At 32.5% G+C, this 27,250-nt stretch overlaps 1 protein-coding gene across 2 annotated transcripts in view; it reads right to left on the reverse strand.

Annotated features, from left to right (window-relative positions):
• Nucleotides 1-120: 120 nt before the first annotated feature.
• The window catches only part of LOC126887351 (zinc finger protein 62 homolog), a 56,692-nt gene continuing 29,562 nt past the window's right edge, over nucleotides 121-27,250 (reverse strand). Inside the window, exons 2-3 of one of the 2 annotated variants that reach the window (XM_050654805.1) lie at nucleotides 9,991-10,095; nucleotides 121-6,839 (exon numbers count right to left, since the gene is read on the reverse strand). In XM_050654805.1, coding sequence (XP_050510762.1) covers nucleotides 4,963-6,839; nucleotides 9,991-10,095 — 1,982 coding nt within the window. In that variant the 3' untranslated portion in view covers nucleotides 121-4,962. The remainder of the gene's footprint in view (nucleotides 6,840-9,990; nucleotides 10,096-27,250) is intronic. The other variant, XM_050654806.1, reaches the window with a different exon arrangement.

Genomic DNA, 27,250 nt, shown 5'->3' on the forward strand with positions numbered 1-27,250 from the left:
CGTAAGCTTCTTAACTAGTCATGACAGGTGACGTAATAGTGACAGATGACTTTACAGCGCCACTGTGACAGATAATTTTAAATGGGACCTTATGGCAAGTGACACCTCGTTTGAAAGGTATTGAAAATACCTATTCAGTCATACTAATATTGTTTAAGTTTAAGCTAATTTTGACGAATTAATGAAATAAATATAAAATTGTAGTTTCATTTAATTAATTCAAAATTCAAAATTCCGCCTATGATTACTTGTCAAAAAGGTTGACGTTGACTTAAAAACTACTAGAGAATCGAAAAACGTCAACTTTTTTGACAAAAAAACCATAGGCGTACATTTGAATTTTTATTCATTAAATGCGAAGCTACAATATTATATTTATTTAATTTATTCACCAAAATCAAAATCAACTAAAACACAAAAAAAATAGTATGGCTGAGTAGGTATTTTGAATACCTTTCAAACGAGGTATCACTTGCCATAAGGTCCCATTTAAAATTATCGGTCACAGTGGCTCTGTAACGTCATCTGTCACTATTACGTCACCTGTCATAACTAGTTAAGAAGCTTACGTCAGTTAATTTCCTCCATCCAAATTTCACTATTATAGGTAAAACCGTTCAAAAGATAAGAGGGGGGGTACGGACTTTTGACTAGCACTGTATATTAATAATATAGGTATGCAAAGTCCGCAGATACTACTACTTTTAGAGACCGCTACTTTTTTTATAAACAAAATGGCGCCGACAAATCGTATTTTTTTCAATTATTGGGTGGCCCCCAAATATATATGTATAAGTATACCAAACTTATGGGGTGGCGATTACGCGAAGACTGGTCCATTACGCAATCAAATTCAAAGCGGACTGTAGGGAAATAACAACAAAAAATTCTTACCTTATTTTAACTGGTAGGCGAGAAGTCTTCAGTTATTAGTAAGGTGAAGGAAGGAGGGAGAAAGGGTTAATTGATTTTTTACTATAACTGAAACCGACGTTTTTTGGCGACACTTGATAACTACAGGAAACGACTTAACAATTCAATTTGTTCTTACTAACTGACGATACAACTACTTACTACTAACGAAAGGTAATTAAGGAGAAAACAAAAAAAATAGTACAGTATCTGGGCCAGTAAATAGGCCAGGTACTTCGAATGAAATTTAAATTAATGAGGCCAAAACATCCTGCCCCCCGAGTTTATTTTTAAAATAAACGAAAAATAACGAAAAATCAACGAAAACTAATTTAATTTTAATATGCTAAGTCTGCACATGAACCCATCACCCTAAACTAAAATTTTAACTATCAAATAAAATTTAAAAAAAAATCCTCTCCAGTTTATTGACTGGGTAGAGGACACAGTTTAACGACTGGGCGCATGTAACTACCGTGCTTGGTTCGCACTTTTACAATTCGAACAATCCCATCTTTTCCAGGATACAAAGTCTCTATGACTGCCAGAGGCCACTGTAAAGGTGGGATAATTTCATTTTTTATTATAACTACCATTCCCTCTTTGGGAGGATTCGAGTTAGTGTTCCATTTTAAACGAGACTGCATAGAAGACAAATATTCTGAATGCCATCTTTTCCAATAATGTTGAACAGTGCAATCTAGTAATTTATATCTTTTCAAAGTACTCATATTTTTATCAAGATCAATATCCATCGAGGGTAATGACATTAAAGGTTCTGTACATAAAAAATGCGATGGAGTCAGCGCGACTGGATTTTCAGGGTCGTTACTTTGAACACAGAGGACGCGAATTCAAAAGACACTCGATTTGTGTCAGAACAGTTAAAAATTCTTCGTAAGTAAGGATTTGATTCCCCACAACTCTATTTAAATGAAGTTTTACACTTTTTATATTGCTTTCCCAAATACCACCGAAGTGACTGCCATAAGGTACGTTCATTTTCCAAGAAATTTTGGTATTATTAAGTTCCTGTTGGAATGCATCTTTATAAATTTTTGAAGTAGTTAATTGATATATTTCATCGAGGACTCTCTTGGCACCCACAAAATTTGTGCCATTATCCGAATATAAAACCTTACAATTTCCACGACGAGATAAAAATCTTTTGAAAGCGGCTAAGAAACAATCTGTAGAGAGCGAGGAGGCTAATTCAAGATGTATGGCTTTCGTACTTAGACAAACAAACAAACATACGTAAGCCTTTTGAGTTTTTACGCCACCATCAAAGCTTTCTTGGTATAGATTGTAATTCAAGAAGCCGGTGAAAATTAAACGAATATTTTAGCAATAATTTAATTGTTACTTAACAATTTACGATCGCAATAATAACCAAAATAATCATGATACATTGATCAAACTTATAAAGATTATAAAGATGAGATGCTTATTTAATATTTTATCGACAAAATATAAATTTTTCTTTTTTTTTGCATAATCTTTAAATTAAAAAAAAATAGTTATAATACGCTGGTCTAATTAGTAAAGTACAAAGAAAGGTTATTTACCAGCTATTTTATTGCTGGAATCGAATCATAAGATCCTATATTATATCATTAATATAGGTATGCAAAGTCCGCAGATAGTGTGCTACTTTTTTTATAAACAAAATGGCTCCGACAAATCGTATTTTTTTTCAATTATTGCTCTGTAACTCCGAAAATTTTAACTTTACACCGTTTTAATTTTAATAAAAATTCACCCCAATTTAATTCTACATAGAGACAGAGACATGTTTTTCCCGATTTGCTCCGACGAAAATTTTCCTCGGAAAATGTGGGTTTTCCCAACAAAATCTCGAATTTTCAAATAAATTTTTTGGGCCAATAAATATTTATCAATAATTATATAGCTTGGTGAAATAAAAGCTTTCTTGGTATAGATTATAAATTCAGAAGCCGGTGAAAATAAAACGAAAATTTTAGTAACAATTCAATTTTTAATTAACAATAATTAACAGTCGCAATAACAACCAAAATAATCATGAGACAATAATCAAACTTAGAAAGATTATAAAGGCGTGATGCCTATTTAATATTTTGTCGACAAAATATAATTTTTTCATTATTTTGCATAATCTTTAAATGTTTAAAAAAATTGTTATAAACAAATTAACATTTCTCAGAAATTGTTTATTATATTCTAATTTAAAAAAAATACTTAAAATGCATATTTCATAGGTCTTGAAAATGAATGCTTTAAAAAATTTCCAACCATTTGCAAAAAAGTTATGAAACAGCAAAGTAAATATACGATATCTCCGTTGTTTATAATTTGTTTTAATTGTTTCAAAGTTTAAAAGTGAGTCTATGGTACAATCTAATTACTCACAAAGAATGTCAAAAATTAGTACAATGGTTATATTTTAATCAAAGATTAAAAATACTTTTTTTTTGTAATTTTTAGCGCAAAAGTAGGCCTGATATTTTTTAAAATTATAATATAATAAAAACTTTCTGAGAAACGTTAATTTGTTTATAACTATTTTTTTTAAACATTTAAAGATTATGCCAAAAAAAATAAAACATTTATATTTTGTCGACAAAATGTTAAATAGGCATCTCATCTTTATAAGATTTCAATGTTTGATCAGTGTATCATAATTATTTTGGTTATTATTGCGACCGTAAATTATTAATTAACAATTGAATTGTTGCTAAAATATTCGTTTAATTTTTACCAGCTTCTGGAACTATAATCTAAACCAAGAAGGGTTTTAAGTCACCAAATTATTTAATTATTGGTAGATAATTACTTATCCAAAACTTTATTTGAAAATTAAAGATTTTGTTGGGAAAACCCGCATTTTCCGAGGAAAATTTTCGTCGGAGCAGATCGGGAAAATACGTCTCTATGCAGAATTTAATCACGGTGAATTTTTATTTGGGTGTTTTTGTTGTAAAGTTAAAATCTTCGGAGTTATAGGGCAATAATTGAAAAAAACACGATTTTCGTGCGCCATTTTGTTTATAAAAAAAGTAGCACACTATCTGAGGACTTTGCATACCTATATTATTAATATATAGGATCTTGTAATTCGATTCCAGCAATAAAATTGCTGGTAAATAACTTTTCCCAAAAATGGCCTATTCTCCGATAATCAGCCCAGACTATTATTATTGTTGTGTTTCTTACACTCTATTAATAACTAAACTCCTAAAATTGTAACTTAAAACGGGTATAACTTTTTAATATAAAAAGACAATGTAATTTGATAAACTATGTTTGAAATTATATGAATTAAGCTTTAAAATGTTTGAGAGCGTAGGCGCAAAATTTCGGTCGAATTCTTTTTAAATGCAATCATTTTTTTCGCATCCTGAAAAACTAATAAATATTTTTGAAAAACTTAAACGCAGAATAAAATATTACATTATTCTCGATGGTCGAAAGTCCCTGAGAAGTCCTATATTGTTTAATTTTAATAAGTCACAGAGGTGAAAAAAGAGAAAATTTAGTTTGATTTTTAATTTCAATAATAATCATTAAAAAGAAACTTTTTGTTTATTCGTAGGGACTGTCAGCCCTCGGTAATAACGAAATCTATCATTCTGCGTTTAAATTTTTCAAAAATACTTATTAGTTTTCTCTTGATTCGAAAAAAAATTAATGCGTTTAAAACGAGTTCGACCTAAATTTCGTACCTACGCTCTCAAAAAGGATTAAAGTATTATACATTATTATAATCAGTATTTCAAAAGCTTTTTAATGAGGTGTCACATGATGTACTTTTCCATTTAAAAAAAAATCAAAGTTATGCCTGTCTCCTGAAGAGGGATCGCGTAAAGTTCGAAACATTGATGCTATAATATACTTTGATTATTTTAAAAATCGACCTGTCCGACCGTTTTGCTTATGTACAAAAAATAAATAAGTTAATAAGGGGGTAACACTTATTCCAGCTCATTGTATATTCTTTATCTATAGTGAATTCTCATATGATCATTTAAATTACGTAGTTTAGTAAACAGCTTACTACAAATTTTACATTCATAAGGTTTTTTCCCCACTGTGAAGTATCATATGATGCTTTAAATGACCTTTTCTAGTAAACAGCTTACTACAAATTTCACATTTATAAGGTTTTTCACCAGTGTGAAATCTTTTATGAGTATTTAAATTACTTTTTGAAGTGAACAGCTTACTACAAATTTCACATTTATAAGGTTTTTCACCACTGTGAACTGCCATATTATGTTTATTTAAAACAGTTTTTTGAGAAAACTTTTTAAAGCATATTTCACATTTATAAGGTTTTACATTAGTGTGAATTCTTTTATGAGTATTTAAATTACTTTTTGTAGTAAACTGCTTACTACAAATTTCACATTTATAGGGTGTTTCACCATTATGAATTCTCATAATATGACCATTTAAAATATATTTTGTAGTAAACTGTTTATTACAAATTTTACATTCATAAGGTGTTTCACCAGTGTGAATTCTCATATGATCATTTAACCTATACTTTGTAGAAAACTGGTCACTACAAATTTCACATTTGTAAGGTGTTTCACCAGTGTGAATTCTCATATGATACTTTAAATTACTTTGTTTAGTGAACTGCTTGCTACAAATTTCACATTTATAAGGTCTTTCACCAGTGTGGATTCTCATAATATGATCATTTAAACTAAATTTAGTAGTAAACTGCTTACTACAAATTTCACATTTATAACGTTTTTCACCAGTGTGAATTCTCATATGCCGCTTTAAACGGTTTCGTAGAGTAAATAGCTTACTACAAACTTCACATTTATAAGGTGATTCACCAATGTGAATTCTCATATGATTATTTAAACTATATTTTGTAGAAAACAGCTTATCACAAATTTCACATTTATAAGGTGTTCCACCAGTGTGAATTCTCATGTGTATCTTTAAAGTACCTTTTGTAGTAAACAGCTTACTACAAATTTCACATTTATAAGGTGTTTCACCAGAGTGAATTTTCGTATGCTTATTTAGATTACCTTTTGTAGAAAACAGCTTACTACAAATATCACATTTAAATGGTGTTTCACCAGTGTGAATTCTCATATGATCCTTTAAATGACTTCGTTTAGTAAATTGCTTACTACAAATTTCACATTCATAAGGTCTTTCATCAGTGTGAACTTTCATATGATAACTGAAACTACTCATGTCAATGTACTGCTTACTACAAATTTCACATTTATAAGGTCTTTCACCAGTGTGAAGTCTCATATTATGATGCTTTAAATAACGTTTTGTAGTAAAACGCTTACTACAAATTTCACATTTATAAGGTGTTCCACCAGTGTGAATTCTCATGTGTATCTTTAAACCATCTTTTGAAGTAAACGGCTTACTACAAATTTCACATTTATAAGGTTTTTCACCAGTGTGAACTTTTATGTGATAATTTACAGCTTTTAGTTGCCTAAACTGCTTACTACAAATTTCACAGTTATAAGGCATTTCACCAGTGTGAATTCTCATATGCACCTTTAAATTACTTTTTGAAGTAAACAGATTATTACAAATTTCACATTTATAAGGTTTTTCACTAGTGTGAACCATTTTATGCGTATTTAAATGACTTATACTAGTAAAACGCTTACTACAAATTTCACATTTATAAGGTGTTCCACCAGTGTGAATTCTCATGTGTATCTTTAAAGTACCTTTTGTAGTAAACAGCTTACTACAAATTTCACATTTATAAGTTGTTTCACCAGTGTGAATTCTCAAATTATGATACTTTAAATGACTTCGATTAGTAAATTGCTTACTACAAATTTCACATTCATATGGTCTGGCACCAGTACATGTTTTCAAATCTACTTTGTGAGAATTGAACGGTTTGGTAGTTGCAACTTCCATTGTACTATTCTGTGGAGCACCTAAAATAAAAAATAAATTATCTCTATATATTTATAAAAGTGAATGTTTGTATTTATGCATTTGATTATATGATGACCTTAAGCAAAGTTGTTGTGCATGAACCCGGGAAGGTTTCTGAATTAGTACGACCAACCTAAGTGAAAAATGGGGTTGTTCCCCTGCATTTTTTAATTTTTTTGCACAAACTGCTTTTTTCTAATTTTATATGATGTATTACCACAATATACATACAACCCTAAATTTTCACTTTTCTGTCACTAACCGTTACTTTTTAATAGCCATCTAAATATTGGCCATTTTTATAAAACAAAAATGAATGTCTGTAAGTATGTATCTTATGACTATGCATTTGATCATAATATGATGACCTTAAGCAAAGTTGTCGTGCATGACCCCCCAAAGGTACAACTATGTACTTTTGTAACCCAAAAACATATTTGTAGAAAGTTGAATTAAAAATGTATGAAATCATTAACTCCGAAGCCCAGTTGTGCCTCGGAGTTGACGAACGTGCCTCGGAGTTGTTGAAAGTGTGTGAGTGGTCATTCTTAAACTCAAAAAATACAATTTAAATTTAGTCTGATACAGGAAAAGGGTTACTGAGTAAGCTCTCAAGATATTTCGGTCGGTTTGGCAATTATCTTCTTTTTATAGAAAATGGCTCGTATATACTGGAGTATGACGGAAAAATGAAGGCCTCAAAATCGTTAAATAAAGGTTCTATGAAAAAAAGTAATAATAAAAAAGTAATTCTTCTTCTAATTTTGATAAAAGAGACATCTGTCTATGTAGGCTCATTATGTGAAAACATGGAGCTCATGTGTGGAAGCGGATAACAAATCATTATGTTGACATGGAGAAAAAGGAGAAAAGACAGAAGAATGTATAGAAAGGAAATTCCAAGATTGTGTTCAAAAGCAGATTAGATTTTTGAAATTTAACGGAGAAGACACGGCTACATATTGGAAAGTTTGTCAACACGAAGGCCGGTCTAAATCAACTCCGACGCAATTGATATTTTACCTATTTTAAATGTTTTTCATGTAGTTTATATCAAAATGGAAGTGTTTTGTATAGTTTTATTACATACCAATTTTTATTTAATTGTTACGATCATAAATTTCAATTAACAGAGAATTACGTCAATACCGTGGACACTTAGTCAACTCCGAAGTCACATTTCCGTTTTTCGGAAAATATTTAAAAATTATCTCTGCTGGTATCATGGGTAAGTTGAATAGCTCATTTTATAAAAAATATTTTAAAATGAACTAATTCTAAACCATGTTTTAAATTAAATTTCTCTACCTCGAAATTGCCGTCTATTTTGGCGAATCACCCTTACACAAATCACGTGTAAAATCCATTGACAGACGTCAAACATTTATTGATTTTTGAAGTTATTCTTCTTTAGGCGCGATTGAGAGTAAAATTTCATAAATCTGCGCGCATGCGCACAGACAATATGTAGTTCATCGCTAATCTTTCAAGATAGGTATGTATGTATCTGTATCAGCGCAAATAAGTCATTAAAAGAATATATTAGTGTTTTTAGTAAATGTATTATTTATTATAATTTTTGGATTTGTCTTTCTCTGTAGTAAGATAATAAAATATTATGTTGGTATAACATTTTTATATGTCTATTTGTCACCGTGTTGTGTAATTATATCCGAAACTTACGTGTCACTTCAAGAAGCTCGCTGGCGTAGTTAGTAGAGCGTTGGGTTAGAGATGGGAAGGTCGCGGGTTCCAATTCTGGACGATTCATATTTTTTTTTTAATTATTGGTTGTTTTAAGTATATTTTAAGGTTTTTCATTAGTGTGAATTATTTTATGCCTATTTAAATTACTTTTTGTAGTAAACTGCTTACTGCATATTTCACATTTATAAGGTGTTTCACCATTATGAATTCTCATAATATGACCATTTAAAATATATTTTGTAGTAAACTGTTTATTGCAAATTTCACATTTATAAGGTGTTTCACCATTATGAATTCTCATAATATGACCATTTAAAATATATTTTGTAGTAAACTGTTTATTACAAATTTCGCATTTATAAGGTGTTTCAACAGTGTGAATTCTCATATGATCATTTAAATTACGTAGTTTAGTAAACAGCTTACTACAAATTTCACATTTATATAGATTTTCACCAGTGTGAATTTTCATATGATCATTTAAACTATATTTTGAAGCAAACTGGTTACTACAAATTTCACATTTAAAAGGTTTTTCACCAGTGTGAACTGCCATATGTTTATTTAAAACAGTTTTTTGAGAAAACTTTTTAAAGCATATTTCACATTTATAAGGTTTTTCATTAGTGTGAATTATTATATGAGCATTTAAATTACTTTTTGTAGTAAACTGCTTACTGCAAATTTCACATTTATAAGGTGTTTCACCATTATGAATTCTCATAATATGACCATTTAAAATATATTTTGTAGTAAACTGTTTATTGCAAATTTCACATTTATAAGGTGTTTCACCATTGTGAATTCTCATATGATCATTTAACCTATACTTTGTAGCAAACTGGTCACTACAAATTTCACATTTGTAAGGTGTTTCACCAGTGTGAATTCTCATATGATACTTTAAATTACTTAGTTTAGTGAACTGCTTGCTACAAATTTCACATTTATAAGGTCTTTCACCACTGTGAATTCTCATAATATGATCATTTAAATTAAATTTAGTAGTAAACTGCTTACTACAAATTTCACATTTATATGGTGTTTCACCAGTGTGAATTCTCATATGCATCTTTAATTGACATTTTAGAGTAAATAACTTACTACAAATTTCACATTTATATGGTGTTTCACCAGTGTGAATTCTCATATGCATCTTTAATTGACATTTTAGAGTAAACAACTTACTACAAATTTCACATTCATAAGGTCTTTCACCAGTGTGAACTTTCATATGATAATTGAAACTACACATGTCAATGTACTGCTTACTACAAATTTCACATTTATAAGGTCTTTCACCAGTGTGAAGTCTCGTATTATGAAGCATTAAATATCGTTTTGTAGTAAAACGCTTACTACAAGTTTCACATTTATAAGGTCTTTCACCACTGTGAATTCTTATATGATACTTTAAATGACTTCGTTTAGTAAATTGCTTACTACAAATTTCACATTCATATGAAGTTTCGCCAGTCTTCATATCTACTTTGGGAGAATTGAAAGGTTTGATAACTGCAACTTCCATTGTAATATCCTGTGAAGCACCTAAAATAAAAACCAAATTATACATCTCAATCCATTGAAATGTTACATTTAGGGTTGCATTTCTTAGAGGAGTCAATTGTATTTTTTGAATGTGTAGGGGGATAGAAGCTTAAGTTCAAGTTTTTGGGGCGCCACCCTTGTTCTTCGGCTGCCATCTTGAAAAAAGTGTTTTCGCGCAGTATCTTGTAAACTATCACCCTACAGAAAATTTAATCACACATAAAATGTAGAATTAAATTTTCTACAATTTTATATCTATTACTTTTTATCGTCAAGTGACCAACAAAAAAAGTTATAAACAAAAATAAGAGAAAAATTTGTAACAAGTTTCCTTTTGGAGGTTATAACTTTCTTTTTCCGTTCATTTTACAATAAAATGACATTATAGCAATTTTGAAGAGGGGTTTTCAACTTAGTAACAATTTCCAGTATAATGTTTAATAATATTTATTTATCTAGGTTTCACAGATCTCCAAACTTAACCAGATTCTCAAATGCTCATAGGGATACAATAAAAACAAAACGTTAGGCTTATTTTTCTGTCTATATATTTTGTATTCATACAATTTATTATGATTTTATTATTCCTATGCTATTAGTAAACTATTTTTGCACCTTTTCCATTGGCATTATTCCCAGAGGATGAAATGAGAAAAGGTACCAAATAATTTTTGTTTAATGCCTTTACACCAATAGAATGACCCTGTAATAACAGTCATAGAAGCCACTTTGTTATCGATGGTGGTTTTCTGATACATCTGTTGGGTTCTGATACATCTAAAGTGGGTTGGGATAAAAATTTATCTTTTAACAACATTCTCGATAAGTATGTTCGGTATGTGCAACATTATGGATTGTCTACAAGTATAGTATTTGATGGCTATTCCGAAAATCCTGGTATCGCAGGAACAAAGTCAAGGGAGCGCTTCCGTCACACTAAAAAGCACCAATCGACAGAGGTATAGTTTGATAAGAGCACCGTACCAACATTATCGCAAGAAAAATTTCTTGGTAATAAAACGAACAAAGCTAACTTCATACGCCTTCTGAAGATTGCTCTATCAGAGGTGGGTTTTAGTGTCGGCCAGGCTGAATCTGATGCAGATGCTGTCATCGTCCGTTGTGCGCTTGCTGCATCAAAGTCATATGATTGGGAGACAATCATATGAGAACACATCGACATCCTTGTCTTGCTCTAGGCATTAGGAAGAAACCAATCTAATGTATTTCTTAAAGCCTTCAAAAGGGCGTACGTCCGAACAATTGTACTGTCCTTCAAGTTTTATATATGACGACGTAATTGCAGAGAATTTGCTGTTTGTCCATGCCTTCTCAGGATGCGTCAGCACTGTATAACATGGGCAAAGTAAAATTCATAAAAATTTTGCAGAAGCATCTTGAGTTAGCTAGTGGAACAACATTATATGTCAGTGAAAAAGTCGAGCCATCTTTACTCAGTGTTGTTCTGAAGCTATTTTCTTGTGGCATTTTTACAATTTTAACTATTTATAATGGGAAATAAGCCACAATATTATTAAAAATGATTTTTATTAACGTTTCGACGCCCAAATCGGGTGCCGTTGTCAAAATACAAAATACTACTAACATAAACAAAAATGTTGTTGCTTAGTAAAAAAATTCTTCTAATAATTTATTTAATTTGACTCATTTATATCGGCAATTCAGATACATATGATACATTTTAAAGTAGAAGACTTTAAAATGGTATTGCCAATATTTATGAGTTCCGTTCCTGGGACGACTTTACTGAAAGATAGTTCATTCCATTACATGAAATCAACCCCAACTCAAGAATTTCCGTCACAAAAAAATCATAGCATGTGATTTGTCTTTAAAAAGACAACTACATGCAACGGTGACATTAAAATTCTCGCGTTAGAGATCTCATAGTAAATCACGAGGGAAAACCAGGAAAAACCTCGTGATACTATCCCGACATCGTAAGTATTTGGTCTTACATTTAATTTACTCTCAAAATTAATACCAAATTCTGACTTTACTATAATTTTGTTTAAATTATAAATAATATCAATAATACATGGATATAGAAGTAATACTAAAATATAAAATATGTACTAACTCGACTATTGACTTACTAATTGTGGTATTTTCTTTCTATTGACTTCCTCATTCAGTATGGGTATCCACATCCTACTGCATTCCACCGAGGAATTTGCGACACAATTGGTTTCGTTTAGCATAATTAGAGCCGCTTCTTTGATTTTTCTCTTTTTACTATCTGTTTCTTTCAGGACTATACTTGAATCTCTCCATTGAACTCTATGTTCATTATCCCATGCGTGTTGACATATTTGCGATCTATCAAATTCTCTATTTTTAATATAAGATTGATGTTCACTTATTCTAACGTTTAATGGTCTTTATGTTTCACCTATATAAAACTGTTCGCATTCACAAGGTATTTTATAAATACAATTCTTTGTCCTTTCTTGTTCATTGTTATTATCATCTCTAACGCGAGAATTTTAATGTCACCGTTGCATGTAGTTGTCTTTTTAAAGACAAATCACATGCTATGATTTTTTTGTGACGGAAATTCTTGAGTTGGGGTTGATTTCATGTAATGGAATGAACTATCTTTCAGTAAAGTCGTCCCAGGAATGCAACTCATAAATATTGGCAATACCATTTTAAAGTCTTCTACTTTAAAATGTATCATATGTATCTGGATTGCCGATATAAATGAGTCAAATTAAATAAATTATTAGAAGAATTTTTTTACTAAGCAACAACATTTTTGTTTATGTTAGTAGTATTTTATATTTTGACAACGGCACCCGATTTGGGCGTCGAAACGTTAATAAAAATCATTTTTAATAATATTGTGGCTTATTTCCCATTATAAATAGTTAAAATCTTTACTCAGTGTTTTTGGCGAACGTTTTTTCGTCTCTTTATAGGGCGGAAATAAAGACGATTCTCTGGACACCCTGAGATACAAAAGATTCGCTAAGACAGTGGCAAAAAATGCATTTAATCTCTCCTCACTTCCTCCAACATCAGATGCAGACTCCAGTCTCCGAGTGTATCACCAGATTTAGTCATGGCTCGGTAAACATTGTGATCCGAAAGATTGGAGCTGGAAAAAGCATGAAAAATATTGGAAACAAATCAAAACTTCCAAGCCTCCAGCACCCCCGAGCTTATGAAATTATTAATCTTTTGCAGATGCAAAGGAAACTGTGGAAGTGGATGCGGTTGCCGAAAAGCAGCCCTCAAATGTTCAGCAGTGTGCCTCCATTGTGGTGGTGAAAGCTGCAGCAACATGATGGATATTTCAACATTAATTGAAGAAAATGAATTGGAAGACGAATTACCGACAATGACGACAACACTAACTACCATTATACCACAAAAATTCACCTCGGATACTGATTCAGATCTTAACTCTCAGGCTGATCAGCCTGATCATCGAAAAAAAAAATGAAAAAAATAATAACTATGATAGACCTTTTTCAATATTATAATAATAAATAATATTATTTTGTCTAGAAGTTGTCCGTGGATTAGGCCCACTGGCGATACCACACAAAAAAACGCGCCTCCAGACTCTACCTCATGGGTGGTGGAGAAAAGGGTCAAAAATAGTTTAATCATAGCATAGGAATATTAAGAGGATGGGTACGTATTTTAGGCTGCAATGCTATTCAAATGGGGATTCATTTTTTTCGAATCCTGAGAAAACTAATAAGTATTTTTGAAAAATTTAAACGCAGAATGAAAGATTACGTTATTAGCGAGGGCCGAAAGTCCCTGAGAACTTCTATGTTTATTTTAATAAGTTACAGGGGTGAAAAACTAAGAGAAAATTTAGTGTTATTTTTAATTTCAAATATCTCATTCAAAATAAACTTTTTATTTAATCTAAGGGACTTTCGGTCCTCGGTAATAATCTAGTCTTTCATTCTGCGTTTAGATTTTTCAAAAATATTTATTGGTTTTTTCAGGATTGGAAAAAAATAAACACAATGTCCGTGGTAATATTTTCCAAATATATCTTTGTCATACAACGCACTCAGTCGAATAGAATATTGTCAGCATATTGTCAGTCAGACACTGACAATCAGTGACAATTTTAAATATTTGACATGAATCGGAAATATTTTGAGTTGTTGATTAAATAATATTGATATATAGTGTATTTGATAAATAAATTGATTTAAGACGTGAACTTTATAAAAAGTTATTTATTGTGTATTATTTATGGAAGATAGAAGCAGAAGCACTTTTCCTCTTTTCTCGATCGAGTATTAGTTTTTGTTGTAGGTACATATAAATTATTACAATCACTGAATACATAGTTAGAGAAAAAATTATCACATTTATTAACTGAATTAATAATTTGCAATTATACAAAAAATAACAGTTATCCAAGAACATTCAAAAGCCATCTCTTTAAGTTAGTTATGACATTGTCAAGTAGAATGACATTCTAGTAATATTTACATATCCATACCCGTGTGAATTTTACTACACGTAATTTGTCATGTAAAGACAGAAAAGGTAGGGATAGCCGTAAAATATTTGCGAATTGCCTTAAGGTAATAATAAATTGTATGAATAAAAAATTAAGCCTAACGTTTTGTTATTAATTTTATTAACGTTTCGACGCCCAAATCGGGTGCCGTTGTCAAAATACAAAATATTACTAAAATAAATAAAAATCTCGTTGCTAAGTAAAAAATTCTTCTAATAATTTATTTAATCTGACTCATTTATATTGGCAATTCAGACATATATTATACATTTTAAAGTAGAAGACTTTAAAATGATATTGCCAATATTTATGAGTTGCGTTCCTGGGACGACTTACTGAAAGATAGTTCATTCGATTACATGAAATCATCCCCAACTCAAGAATATCCGTCACAAAAAAATTATAGCATGTGATCTGTCTTTAAAAAGACAACCAAATGCAACGACAGTAAAATTCTCGCGTTAGAGACTTCATAGTAAATCACAAGGGAAAACCAGGAAAAACCCTGTGATACTATCCCGACATCGTAAGTATTTGGTCTTACATTTAATTTACTCTCAAAAAATAATACCAAATTCTGACTTGTAACATGTTTAAATTATAAATAATATTAATAATACTAGATATATAAGTAATACTAAAATATAAAATATGTACTAGCTCGATATTATTGACTTAATCTTGGTATTTTCTTTCTATTGACTTCCTCTTTCAGTATGGGTAACCACATCCTACTGCATTCTACCGAGGAATTTGCGACACAATTGGTTTCATTTAGCATAATTAGAGCCGCTTCTTTGATTTTTCTCTTTTTACTATCTGATTCTTTCAGGACTATACTTGAATTTCTCCACTGAACTCTATGTTCATTATCCCATGCGTGTTGACATATTTGAGATCTATCAAATTCTCTATTTTTAATATAAGACTGATGTTCACTTATTCTAACGTCTAATGGTCTTGATGCAATTCTTTGTTCTTTCTTGATCATTGTTAGGTTTAGTTTTAGATAGAATAGATCTCAATGTGTTTGTTGTTTTGAATGTTGTTGAAATGTTGAATTTATTTCCTATTGTTTTAAGTTTCTCGGATAGTCCTTTTATATATGGTATTGATATTTTTCTCGTATTATTTCTTGTGAATGTTGTAGGATCCCGTTCTAAGTTGTTCTGTTCCATTCGATCCAATCTTGACAATTCCTTATTTATAAATGATAAAGGATAATCATTTTTTAATAAAACAGATGTTAACAATTGTTTTTCTGCTAAAAAGGAATTTTCGTTAGAACAAGTAATTTTGGCTCTATCATATAAGGATTTAATGATTCCCTTTTTAACGTTGATGTGATTTGATTTGTAATTGAGATATCTGTTGGTGTGTGTTGGTTTTCTATACACTTGAGTCTCATATCCAGTATCATTCTTTGATAATTTTTTTATCCTTCTTTTTCAATTAATCATAAAAATGCCACAAGGAAATAGCTTCAGAATAACGTTTTGTTTTTATTGCATCCCTATATGAGCATTCGAGAATCTGGTCAAGTTTGGAGCGCTGTAAAACCTAGATAAATAAATAAAATTAAACAACTTTATAGTGAAAATTGTTCATTGAAAACCCCTCTACAAAATTGATATGTTATTTTATTGTAAAATGAACTGAAAAAAAGTTATAACCTCCAAAAGGAAACTTAAAAAACTTTCACTTATTTTTGTTTTTTTTTTGTTGGTCACTTGACGATAAAAAGTGATAGAAACAAAATTGTAGAAAATTTAATTTCCTACATTTTATGTGTTATTAAATTTTCTGTAGGGTTGGTAGTTTACGAGATACAGCGTAAAACCCCTTTGCACCCCTTTTCCCAGATGGCGGCCGGGGGACAAGGGTGGCGACCCCAAAAACTTGAACTGAAGCTTTTACTGACCCCCCTAAATATTAAAAAAATAAAATTGACTCCTCTAACAAATCAATTATTTTGCGTGGTACAGTTTTTTATGACGTCATTCATCGCAGTGTTACGCTCGCAGTTTGTCGGTGCCGCTTTCGAGGAAACCGAGGTTGTAATCTTACAATTTCGAGTATTTTTAAGGATAGCTTTTTTTTCGGGCCCCCCTTAACGAACTTCTCTGTGTTAAAAGCCAATATATGGTAGAGGTACATCTGCATGGTACCAGGTTTCTCCCCATATGATAACCTGACGCGCTCGAGTAACTGCAAAAATCCCCGCTTTGGCTCCCCTACCATAGTTACATGAAGCAACATCTTCGAGACTGAATTTATATGAAATAAAATAAATATCATACCCAAGAACTTTACCGCATATAAATTTATAATTTTTAATATTTTTTGCTAATGCTTTGACTTTAGCTTCTGTATCTTTGTTGACTTCTATTATTTCGAATACGGCATCATATATTTCACAAAACTGAAATCTTAAAGGTTTCAATGCATCTATTCGACTTGACCATCTAGTATCGCTTAACGGTTTTAGAGTTAGTTGAAAAGCATGGTTTTTCAGAACTTAACAGCACTTTGTGGAACCAGAAAAAAAGTGTTTAAGTTCTTGTATAATACAAAAAAGGTTGTTGTTTCTGTAGAAGAAGACGCTTTCACTTTTAAAACTAAGTTTGCAAAGTGGCATGGTTACTCTTTAAACTCTAGTGACACAAGCCATCGGATATTTTTTAAATGTTCTATTTTGCAGACCTTTTGTTATCCATATGATTATTTTGATGTATTTTCATTTTACTAATTATGCCGCCCCCTTGTGATGCCGCCTGATACGACCGCCTCACCGCATCATAGCACCGCACAGCCCTGTTGGATGTTCCCTTAAACCCCCCAAACTTTTGTGTACTTCCCAATTAAATTATGATTGTAGTACCATTAGTTAAACACACTGATTTTAAAACTTTTTTGTCTCTTAGTACTTTTTCGATAATCCAATTTTTATCGAGATACTTTGAATATTTGTCAAATTCACCACATATCTGTAATATGGTTAAGTACTAATATTTATAGAGACCTGGTAATAATATGAAAATTTATTTATAATCTACATTTTTAGGCACATTTTGGAACATATTAAAAAAGAAGCCACATCTCGATAAAAGGTGGCTTTTCGAAAAAATACTAGGAGACCAAAAAGTTTTAACAACACTGTGTTTAACTGATGGTACAATAATAATGCTTCAATTGCAACGTACACGAATTTTGGGGGGTTTAAAAAAACAAAACCCCCATAAAAATTTTATGTTAACGTATTAAAAAAGAAGCTGCATCTATATAAAAACTGGCTTATCGAAAAAATACTAAGAGACAAAAAAAGTTCTAAAAACATTGTGTTTAACTAATGGTACCACAATAATAGTTTAATTCGAACGTACACAAAAGTTTGGGGGATTTAAGGGGAAAAAACCCCATAAAATTTTTCTGGGGTGTACAAATTTCACTGTTGTCTTTTTTAAGATGTTCCTGCCATAAGAATACCACATCTCCAATTTCAATAAAAAATCTCTAAGAGTTTTTGATATATGAAAAAAAAATCGATTTTCCTTTTTGTAACTTCAACTGTTAACATTTTTTGGGTGCACTATTGTATGTAGGTAAGTGAGGTTTAAGAGGCAACAGTAGCGATCAACAGGTAGCAACAAACACGGTCCAAGATTGCGGCTGTAATTTTGAATATTTTGCCGAGATATTTGGCAGACATATTCGTAATATAATAAAGAATGGTGGTACAGAGTAATGATGTTGATTATAGTTACTTTCGAGTATTCATTACAAATCGTTACTTTTGTATAAAGTAATCATTTACAGTATTCGTTACTTTGATTATTATGATTACTTTTGTTACTTTTGTATTTGAGTACCGGTAATCATATCGAGAATCGTATTTCTTAGTAGCTAGGTATTTTGTATAGGTATTCCGATATAACAACGACCTTCACCGATCTGTTTAAAGGATAAATGATTTGGTTACTATGATTATTTTTGTTACTTTTGTATTTGAGTACCGGTAATCATATCGAGAATATTTCTCAGTACTACTGAGTCAGTAGGTAGGTATTTTATATATGTATTCCGCCACACCCTTAAAACGCTTCATACCGATAAAGATATTCGATAACACTCGTAAAATACTGGTCCCGTCCGTTACTAGCTGGCATACGATTGTTTTTTTTTATGGAAAGTAATCAAGTGTACTGGTTGTAGATACAATAGTCGTTACTCGCTCTGATACGATTGGTACGAAATAATCAGAGTAATCAAAGTAGATACAATAGTTGTTACTCGCTCTAATACGATTGGTACGAAGTAATCAAAGTAACGATTTGGCTCTCTGTATAGTAATCGTTACTTTCGGTATTCGTAAGTAACGAGTACTTTGTAACGAATAGTTACTTTTTCAACATCACTAGTACAGTGCCCAATTTGAGAAATATGTTAGTATGTGGAAATTACTCTATAACTAAATAAAATATTGCAAAAAGGAGCCTGTACTGCCATTAAGAAGAACAAAAAAAACTTTCTTCAAATAAACTTTTTTATCCCATGTCTAGACTTTGTGTCATATTGGACCTAGTAAAATATTTTATCTCTAAGAAGAAATTGAACATATTATAACTAAATAACTGATTAGTCAACATAGAGAAAGTATCACTGTCATTTTGACAAACCTGCGTCAGATTTCTGTTCTGTTATCTGTATTGGGATCACTCGATACGAATCGTATCCGCCATGTTTTATTGTAGCGCCGTAGAGTGTTTGTAATCCCTAGGCAGATAACAGAACATAATTCTGACGCAGGTTTGTCAAAATGACAGTGACACTTTCTCTATGTTGACTAATCAGTTATTTAGTTATGGGTGGTTCGCCAAAATAAGCGGCATATTGTGTAACTCGCTTTTTTCTTAAGTCCTTTACATACTGTGTTTCAAATTATGTTGCCAAAGTTAAGTTATACAATAGATGAATGTACGCCACTTAACATTAATTTACAAAAAAGTATTTTTACAAGCATTTTATGCAATTTTAATGTCAAAATATCAACTCCGAGGCTGTAACCCACCTGGTTTTTTGATCTGTTTTATAGTATTACACACTGAAAAGTTACAAAAGTGCAGATTATTTTATCAATAATTAATTAAAAACCCAATGTAATTTAAAACTGTCAAATTAATAACTTTCATTTTTAAAATGAAACTGAAATGATTAAATAAAACCTAAGATGAAAGGTTTTAATCAACATAAAATAATTGTACATAACGCTAACAAAATGAGTTTAAAAATAAATTGGCAGTGATACTAACTTATGTCAAACACTCACAGAATAAAGTAGGTTAATATCACATCATTCTCCCACACTATAGTCTTCCAAATACCTGGTAAATGACGAACTCTTTCAGATCTTCTAGGCGCTCCTGAAGGAGGTGTTGTTGAACTTCGTCGAGAACACTCTGGGGGTTCTTCAACAAGTAACGGAGCCGGTTGAGGGGGAGATATAGACGTATCTGCTTGGGGCTGCATGTTTTGCGTAGTGGTAGATGAAGATTCATTGAAGCTCGAATGTAACTCATGTAGGTCCTCTACCAACACTGGATCTTGATCTGGTATCTCTAGTATTTCTCCCTCACCTCGTCCAATTGGAGCCAGATGACGATTCGACACTGTTAATCCGGTCAACTTACACATCAAAATGCTTGGCAAATAACAAAAATTGCCGGAGAGCCAAATTTTGGTGGAGAGCTAGGGTATACCATAACAAATAAAGTTTAAAAAGTCCCCATCGATCCCATGTGTGCGTCAAAAGTTATTCGGGGTCAAAGGTCAAAATTTGAGATTTTTTGGATTTTTTTCGAAAACGGTAAGTTTTATCAAAAAAACCTCAAACCAAAGTTGTAGATCTTAACATTCTCTACAAAAATTGTCCTTACAATTTTTTTCCTAAGAGTTACCATTCCTGAGATATCGCGATTTTAAAAGTTACTTTATACATTATATGCACATATAAGCCACGTATATACATATGTGGCCCTTAAGACAAGTATAAATGCCTATTTGTGTCTCTTTTATATAGTATATTATACTATTCTGAAAATATTTCTTCAAAAGGTAATCAGTCCCAAACTGAATTTCCTCTATCCACGTGGCCTTGAAAAACATTTGGCTATACCATTGTTTAAAAAAGAACAGATTGTCTATTATAGGCAATGGCTACAGTATTGTCCGTAGGTCTGGTTCATAATATTCATTATCTGTTTCTTTTAGTGCTAAAGGTTCAAGTGAATATAAGTACTTATTACAAGCGTCTACCATTTAGTACCGTTACCGTTATTTGTACAATTTTATAGTTTTAAAAATTTCTCAGTTTTGCTTTATTTGCAATAAACTTTTACATATTGAATATTGAAGTGAAACAAGCTAAAAATGACGCAGATGTCCTTATAATTGAGACAGCAATTGAAAAATTTAAGGCAACAAACACAACAATTGTAGTTGGTGAAGATGTTGATTTGTTGGTACTGATTACTGCAAGGACTCCAGTAGATAAAGTTATTTATTTTCTGAAACCTGGAAGGGCTCAACAGCAAACAGAGATATCTTCTTCGAATAGTTTATCGGCTTATCCCAAATGCCAAAAGTACAATTTATTTTTACATGCGATAACCGGCTGCGACACTACGTCCGCAATGTACAGAAGGGGCAAAACGTCAGTACTTAAATTATTCGAAAAAAAGATTTGACTGACTGCTATAAAGTTTTTACAGAACTTGATTCTACACCGCAAACAATAATTACGGAAGGAATTCGCTTTCTTGCGGTTTATGGAGCTCCAAAAAAAATTATTTGTCTTGATAAATACCGATACTTAACGTTTGTAAAAATACGCGAAACAAGAAACAAGTACAACTGTCATGTCTTCCTCCAACATCAGCATCTGCTTTTCAACATTTGTATCGAGTATATTATCAAGTTCAAACATGGCTAGGCAATGAACTGAATCCAGAAGACTGGGGTTGGAAATTAATAGATAATACTCTGGAACCGATTAAAACCTTACTCCCACATGTTCCAGAAAAACTCCTTAACACTATTTTTTGCAATTGCAAAAAAGGTTGTAGTGCCAAATGTGGATGTAAAAAAGTCGGGTTGCTGTGTTCTCTAGTGTGTACCAACTGCCAAGGTCAGTCTTGCTCAAATGTCCAGTTTAGTACAACAGAGGAAGACTCCTGTGATTTTAATGAAGAGACCAATGACTCAGTCACATTTGAACAATTTTTGACCATCCAGCAAGAGGAAGAGGAAGAAGATGAAATCGAAGTAGACTTGACTGTTGAAGTAGACTTTCAAGAATATGAATCTGATTAAAATATCTAAAGAAATCAAAACAATAGTTAACCTAATAATCAATAGCAATATCAATATCAATAATAAGGTAATATCTAGAACTTGACCGGTGTTTCCTTAAATTATCCTAAAATTGTCAAAACAGATAGTGGAGTAGGCCTACAGGGGAAACCACGGTAAAAAAACGCGCCGAGTACACTACCTCACAGGTGGTGTGGAAACGTGTGCATATCATGTATAATGTGACTCTTTGAATCGCGATATCTCAGGAATGGCAACTCTTAGGAAAAAAATAGTAAGGACTATTTTTGTAGAGAATTTTAAGGGCTACAACTTTGGTTTAAGGTTTTTTTTGATAAAACTTACCGTTTTCGAAAAAAATCCAAAAAATCTCAAAATTTGACCTTTGACCCCGAATAACTTTTGACGCACACATGGGATCGATGGGGACTTTTTAAACTTTATTTGTTATGGTATACCCTAGCTCTCCACCAAAATTTGGCTCTCCGGCAATTTTTGTTATTTGAAATGTCTATATAGACCGGGTTATGTGGTCTCCTGTCCGTCTTTCAGTTTAACAAAAGAGTATTCAGGATTTGCCTCTATTACCTCTACCTCTTCTACGATAGGAAGATACTTGCTTTTCCGATCGAACCTTTTCATCAATACATGCCCTGATTCTGCTAGCCATGACGGTATTGTATTTCCATTTGGAGATCTACGTGTGTGCACGAACATTCTTTCATGTGGCGTACAGTTAGTTGCGGTACATAACAATGAACGAATGGAATGCAGAACATTTGGCAGATATTGTTCCCAAGTCTCAATAGGTGCTTCATGTGATTCACAGGCCAGATGGATAGCTTTCCAGATAGTAGAATTCAACTTCTCCACTTGACCATTTCCTTGAGGATTATAAGCAGTAGTTCTACTAGTCGCGATCCCTCTGGAGTTGAGAAACTCTTTGACTTCAGCTGATAGAAATTGAGTCCCTCTATCCGAATGGATATATGCAGGCATTCCAAACATCATGAATAAGTTATTTAAATTCTTGATTACTGTTTTGGCACTAATGTCACTACATGGAAAAGCAAATGGGAATCTGGAATACTCATCTATTACCGTAAGAATATAACGATTATTGGTATTCGAAGGCACTGGTCCTTTAAAATCGATACTAAGGCGTTCGAAGGGAGATGTGGCTTTTATGAGCTTCGGAAGAGGTCCCTCATTTTTAAAGTACCTAGGCTTGATTTTAGCACATACTTGGCAGTCACGAGTCATATTCTTAACTTCATCGAGAGAGAAAGGTAGATTCTTTGATTTTATCCAGTGAAACATACGTGTTACTCCTGGATGACAAAGTGCTGTGTGAAGTGACTTGAGTTTTGATGCACCTGCCGTCGTGGTAGTAGCGCAAGAGCAGATGCGTGATAAAGCATCCGCTGCTAGGTTGTCTTTTCCTGGTCGATACACAATGTCATATTTATAAGGTGCCAATTCAAGTCGCCATCTTTGTATTTTTTCATTTTTAATTTTGCTGGAATGCTTCGTGTTGAACATAAATGTTACAGACCTTTGATCAGTGATGACTGTGAAAGGCTTTCCTATGAGAAAATGACGCCACTTCTTTAGAGATTCAACGATAGCGTACGCTTCTTTCTCTACAGCAGAATGGTTCAGCTCACTAGAGTTAAGTGATCTTGAAAAGAAAGCAACGGGTCTGGAATCCTGACTCAAGGTAGCAGCAATTGAGTGTTCTGAAGCATCGGTTTCAACAAAAAATGGCATATTTTCATTGATAGCATGAACAGACGACTTTGCAACTATAGATTTTAGATTTTCAAAACATGATAAAGCATCTTCGTTTAAAGGAAAATTTTCAACATGAGCTAATGTGTGGACCTTTTCGGAAAAGTTGGGAATCCATTTTGAATAATGAGCAAACATACCCAATACCCTTCTGAGAGATGAAGTGTCATTCGGTGGAGGCATTTTTAATAAGGGTTGTAGTCTGCTACCATCTGGCTTTATGATATGGTTTGGGCCTATAGTATAACCGAGTAAGTTTATTACTGTTTGATTAAATTTGCTCTTCGTTTTGTTTAGAGTCAAACCGTATTTATCTGTGGCTTTCAGAAAGTTCTCAAGATTTTTGTCATGTTCTACTTTCGTCTTGCCACAAACAGTTATGTCATCAAGGTAGGCATATGTCCCTTCAAGATTTTCTGTGCGTATGAGCCAGTCGATTGTTCTTGGAAACTGGCTACACCATTGGTAACACCAAACGGAATACGTCGAAATTGGTACAGTTTACCAGCGGCTTCAAAGGCTGTGTACAGCTTTTCATGTGGAAGGATAGGGACCTGATGGTATGCACTTTGAAAATCTAGTGCACTAAAGACAGTGAATTGTGACACTTTGGAAACCATTTCTTCGATATTTGGTAGTGGATAGGCATCAAGTTGTGTGAATCGATTAACTGTCTGAGAATAATCAATTACAAGACGCTTCTTGTGAGTTTCGTTGTTGGTGATAAGGACCTGCGCTCTCCAAGGGGATTGACTTTCTTCAATAATGCCATCGTTTAAAAGCTTCTTCACCTCATTTTTAATAAAAATCTGATCTTCAGCACTGTACCTGCGTGATTTTACTGCGATTGGTTTACAATTTGAAGTCAAGTTACAAAATAAAGGAACTGCAGGAACTGAGGCTTCAACGACACTACACACTTTGAATACTTCTTTAGGTCCTCCAAATTCAAACTCTAGACTCGAGTGGTTAGATAGAACATCATGACCAATTATTATATCAGCACAGAGATTTTTAACTATAAGTAAGTTAATGTTGTCATAGGAGTGGTCACCAATTTGAATATTTTGACAAGTTACACCTTTAACTTGAGAGGAATGCGATAATGAGGCCATAGAAACAGTCTGCGTACATGGCTTCCTAGGGAGTTTGCATATGTTAGCCAAGTCTTCGTTAACAAAACTGACAGAGCTACCCGTATCTATAAGGGCATCAGCACGAAGACCTTTTATAAAAGCAGGCACGATAGCTTTTTTCAATGAAGCAGGAGTAGCAGCAAGAATGCAGGCTGTACAGTTATAGTAGCTTTCAGATACATTGGTAGATGCACTAGTGCTCTTGGAGCGGCAAACCTTTGCAAAGTGCCCCTTTTTATTACAGAATTTACAGATGGATTCCCGAGCAGGACAGTTCTTCCTTGGATGTATTGGCCCACCGCAGAAAAAACATTTGTGTGCTGGCCTAGAAGAGTTAGCAGTAGAGTTGGTAGCAGCTGTCACAGTGACAAGTTCAGAATTCGTTGGAAAACTCTGTGACTCAAATTGATAGTTACCAGGTAGAGCACTGAGTGTTGGATTTTGACTTGCATAAACCTGAGAGTTGAGTTCTGCCATTTCCATTGAAATAGCTATATTATAAGTTTCTTCCAAAGTTAATGTCAGACTCTCTAATAATCTTGATCGTATCTTTGAGGACGTCATTCCAGCAATAAATGCTCCACGGATCGTATCATTTTTGTTAGTTTCAGCATCTACATCAGTAAAATTGCACTCTTTTGCTAACTGTTTTAAAGATTGCATAAAAAAATCGATAGTCTCATCTGTCTGTTGTCGTCTAGTGGTTAGCATATGACGAGCATGGATAACATTATTTGGTTTGATGTATATTTTATCAAGCGTTTGAATGGATTCGTTGTAAGTTTTACAATCGCTTATATATGTATATACTCGTGGCGAAATATGATTTACCAACAGTTGTAGCTTAATATTGTTAATATCTAGGAGTGGTCCAGCAGAACTATCAGCAGAAACAGCGGGAGTGACAACCTGGGCGGCCAAAAAGTTCATAAAAGTTCTTTTCCAATGGTCCCATTCCTTTGCTGTTGATTTCAGAGATGGATCCCCGTCGAACCTCTCGGGTCTTAGATACTTCTCCATTATGTTGATTAAATTGAAATGATTAAATAAAACCTAAGATGAAAGGTTTTAATCAACATAAAATAATTGTACATAACGCTAACAAAATGAGTTTAAAAATAAATTGGCAGTGATACTAACTTATGTCAAACACTGAGAGAATAAAGTAGGTTAATATCACATCAGAAACCATAAAAATCTACTACTAAAAACTGTAACCAACTTTGTGCATCAACACCGAGGCTTCATGAAAATATATGAAAATTTAGGCCAAACTGCTGTAGCAGTTACGCTACTAACTAAATAAATCTCAATAAAATGTCATCAAATACCCCTAAATAAATTCCGTGTGCGACGCCGTCGATCGACTTAAGAACGATATCTCTCTGCTCACGCGCGAAAACCTGGGCGGTCGATTTTGTCGATCCGGCCATCGGGACTTCAGTTTTGGTCAAGACTCAGGGCGAACACGCTGTGTTTTTTTTCTTAAGTGGCGGATTTGGACGAGATTTGGAATAAAAATGGAGCAGATATATCACTAAAATGAAGGAACATTAAGACCATCTTTTTTGGAATAGCGATAATATCAAAACTCAATTTATCTTTGGTTTTTTTTTACATAAAAGAAGTTTAAGGCCAGCGTGTTTCGTCTGTCCAAGTAAGTAAACTGTTGATATATTTCTCATTATTTTTCGTGGTAATGCATCATTGTAGTTAAGTTCATATATAATCCATATTATAATAATGATATTCATTTCCATTTACAAAGGAACAATCAATCAAGGCCACAGGGTTTTAGTGTTAAATTTAAATTCCAAATTGTAGATCATATTATCCTTTAAATATTTGAAAAGAACATTAAAGGTCAAGTTTTTCTAGTGTCCAAACCTAAATTCTAATATCTTTTATACCTTATCGTGACGTTTTTACTTAAGTTTTTTATCTGTGATTTATAAAAAGTTTTAACGAGTATCTATACAGTCTATCTGTCACGCCCATCTAATGCGCACGTCCCTGTCATGTCTGAATTGAAGTAAACTTCAGAAATTTTGACATGACATATGGATACCTAACCTACCTAATATTTGATGTTTTTGTTTGGGCCTGTTCAATATGTACTGCTACTGTTATTGTAATACATAAATAACTAAATTTAATAAACTTTATTGTAGATTCCGCCACTTAGACACTTAGTGACTTAGTCACTTAGTTACGTCGTAACTTAGTCACTTTGCATTCCTTTGCATAATTTATGTCACTTGAAGTATGTACCAGTAACTGTTAGCAACTTTGCCATGGTTTACCCATAGAGCTCGCTGTTTCGTTGGAGAAAACCAGTACC

The sequence above is a fragment of the Diabrotica virgifera genome, chromosome 6 (genome assembly GCF_917563875.1).
Source record: "Diabrotica virgifera virgifera chromosome 6, PGI_DIABVI_V3a".
NCBI lineage: Eukaryota > Metazoa > Arthropoda > Insecta > Coleoptera > Chrysomelidae > Diabrotica > Diabrotica virgifera.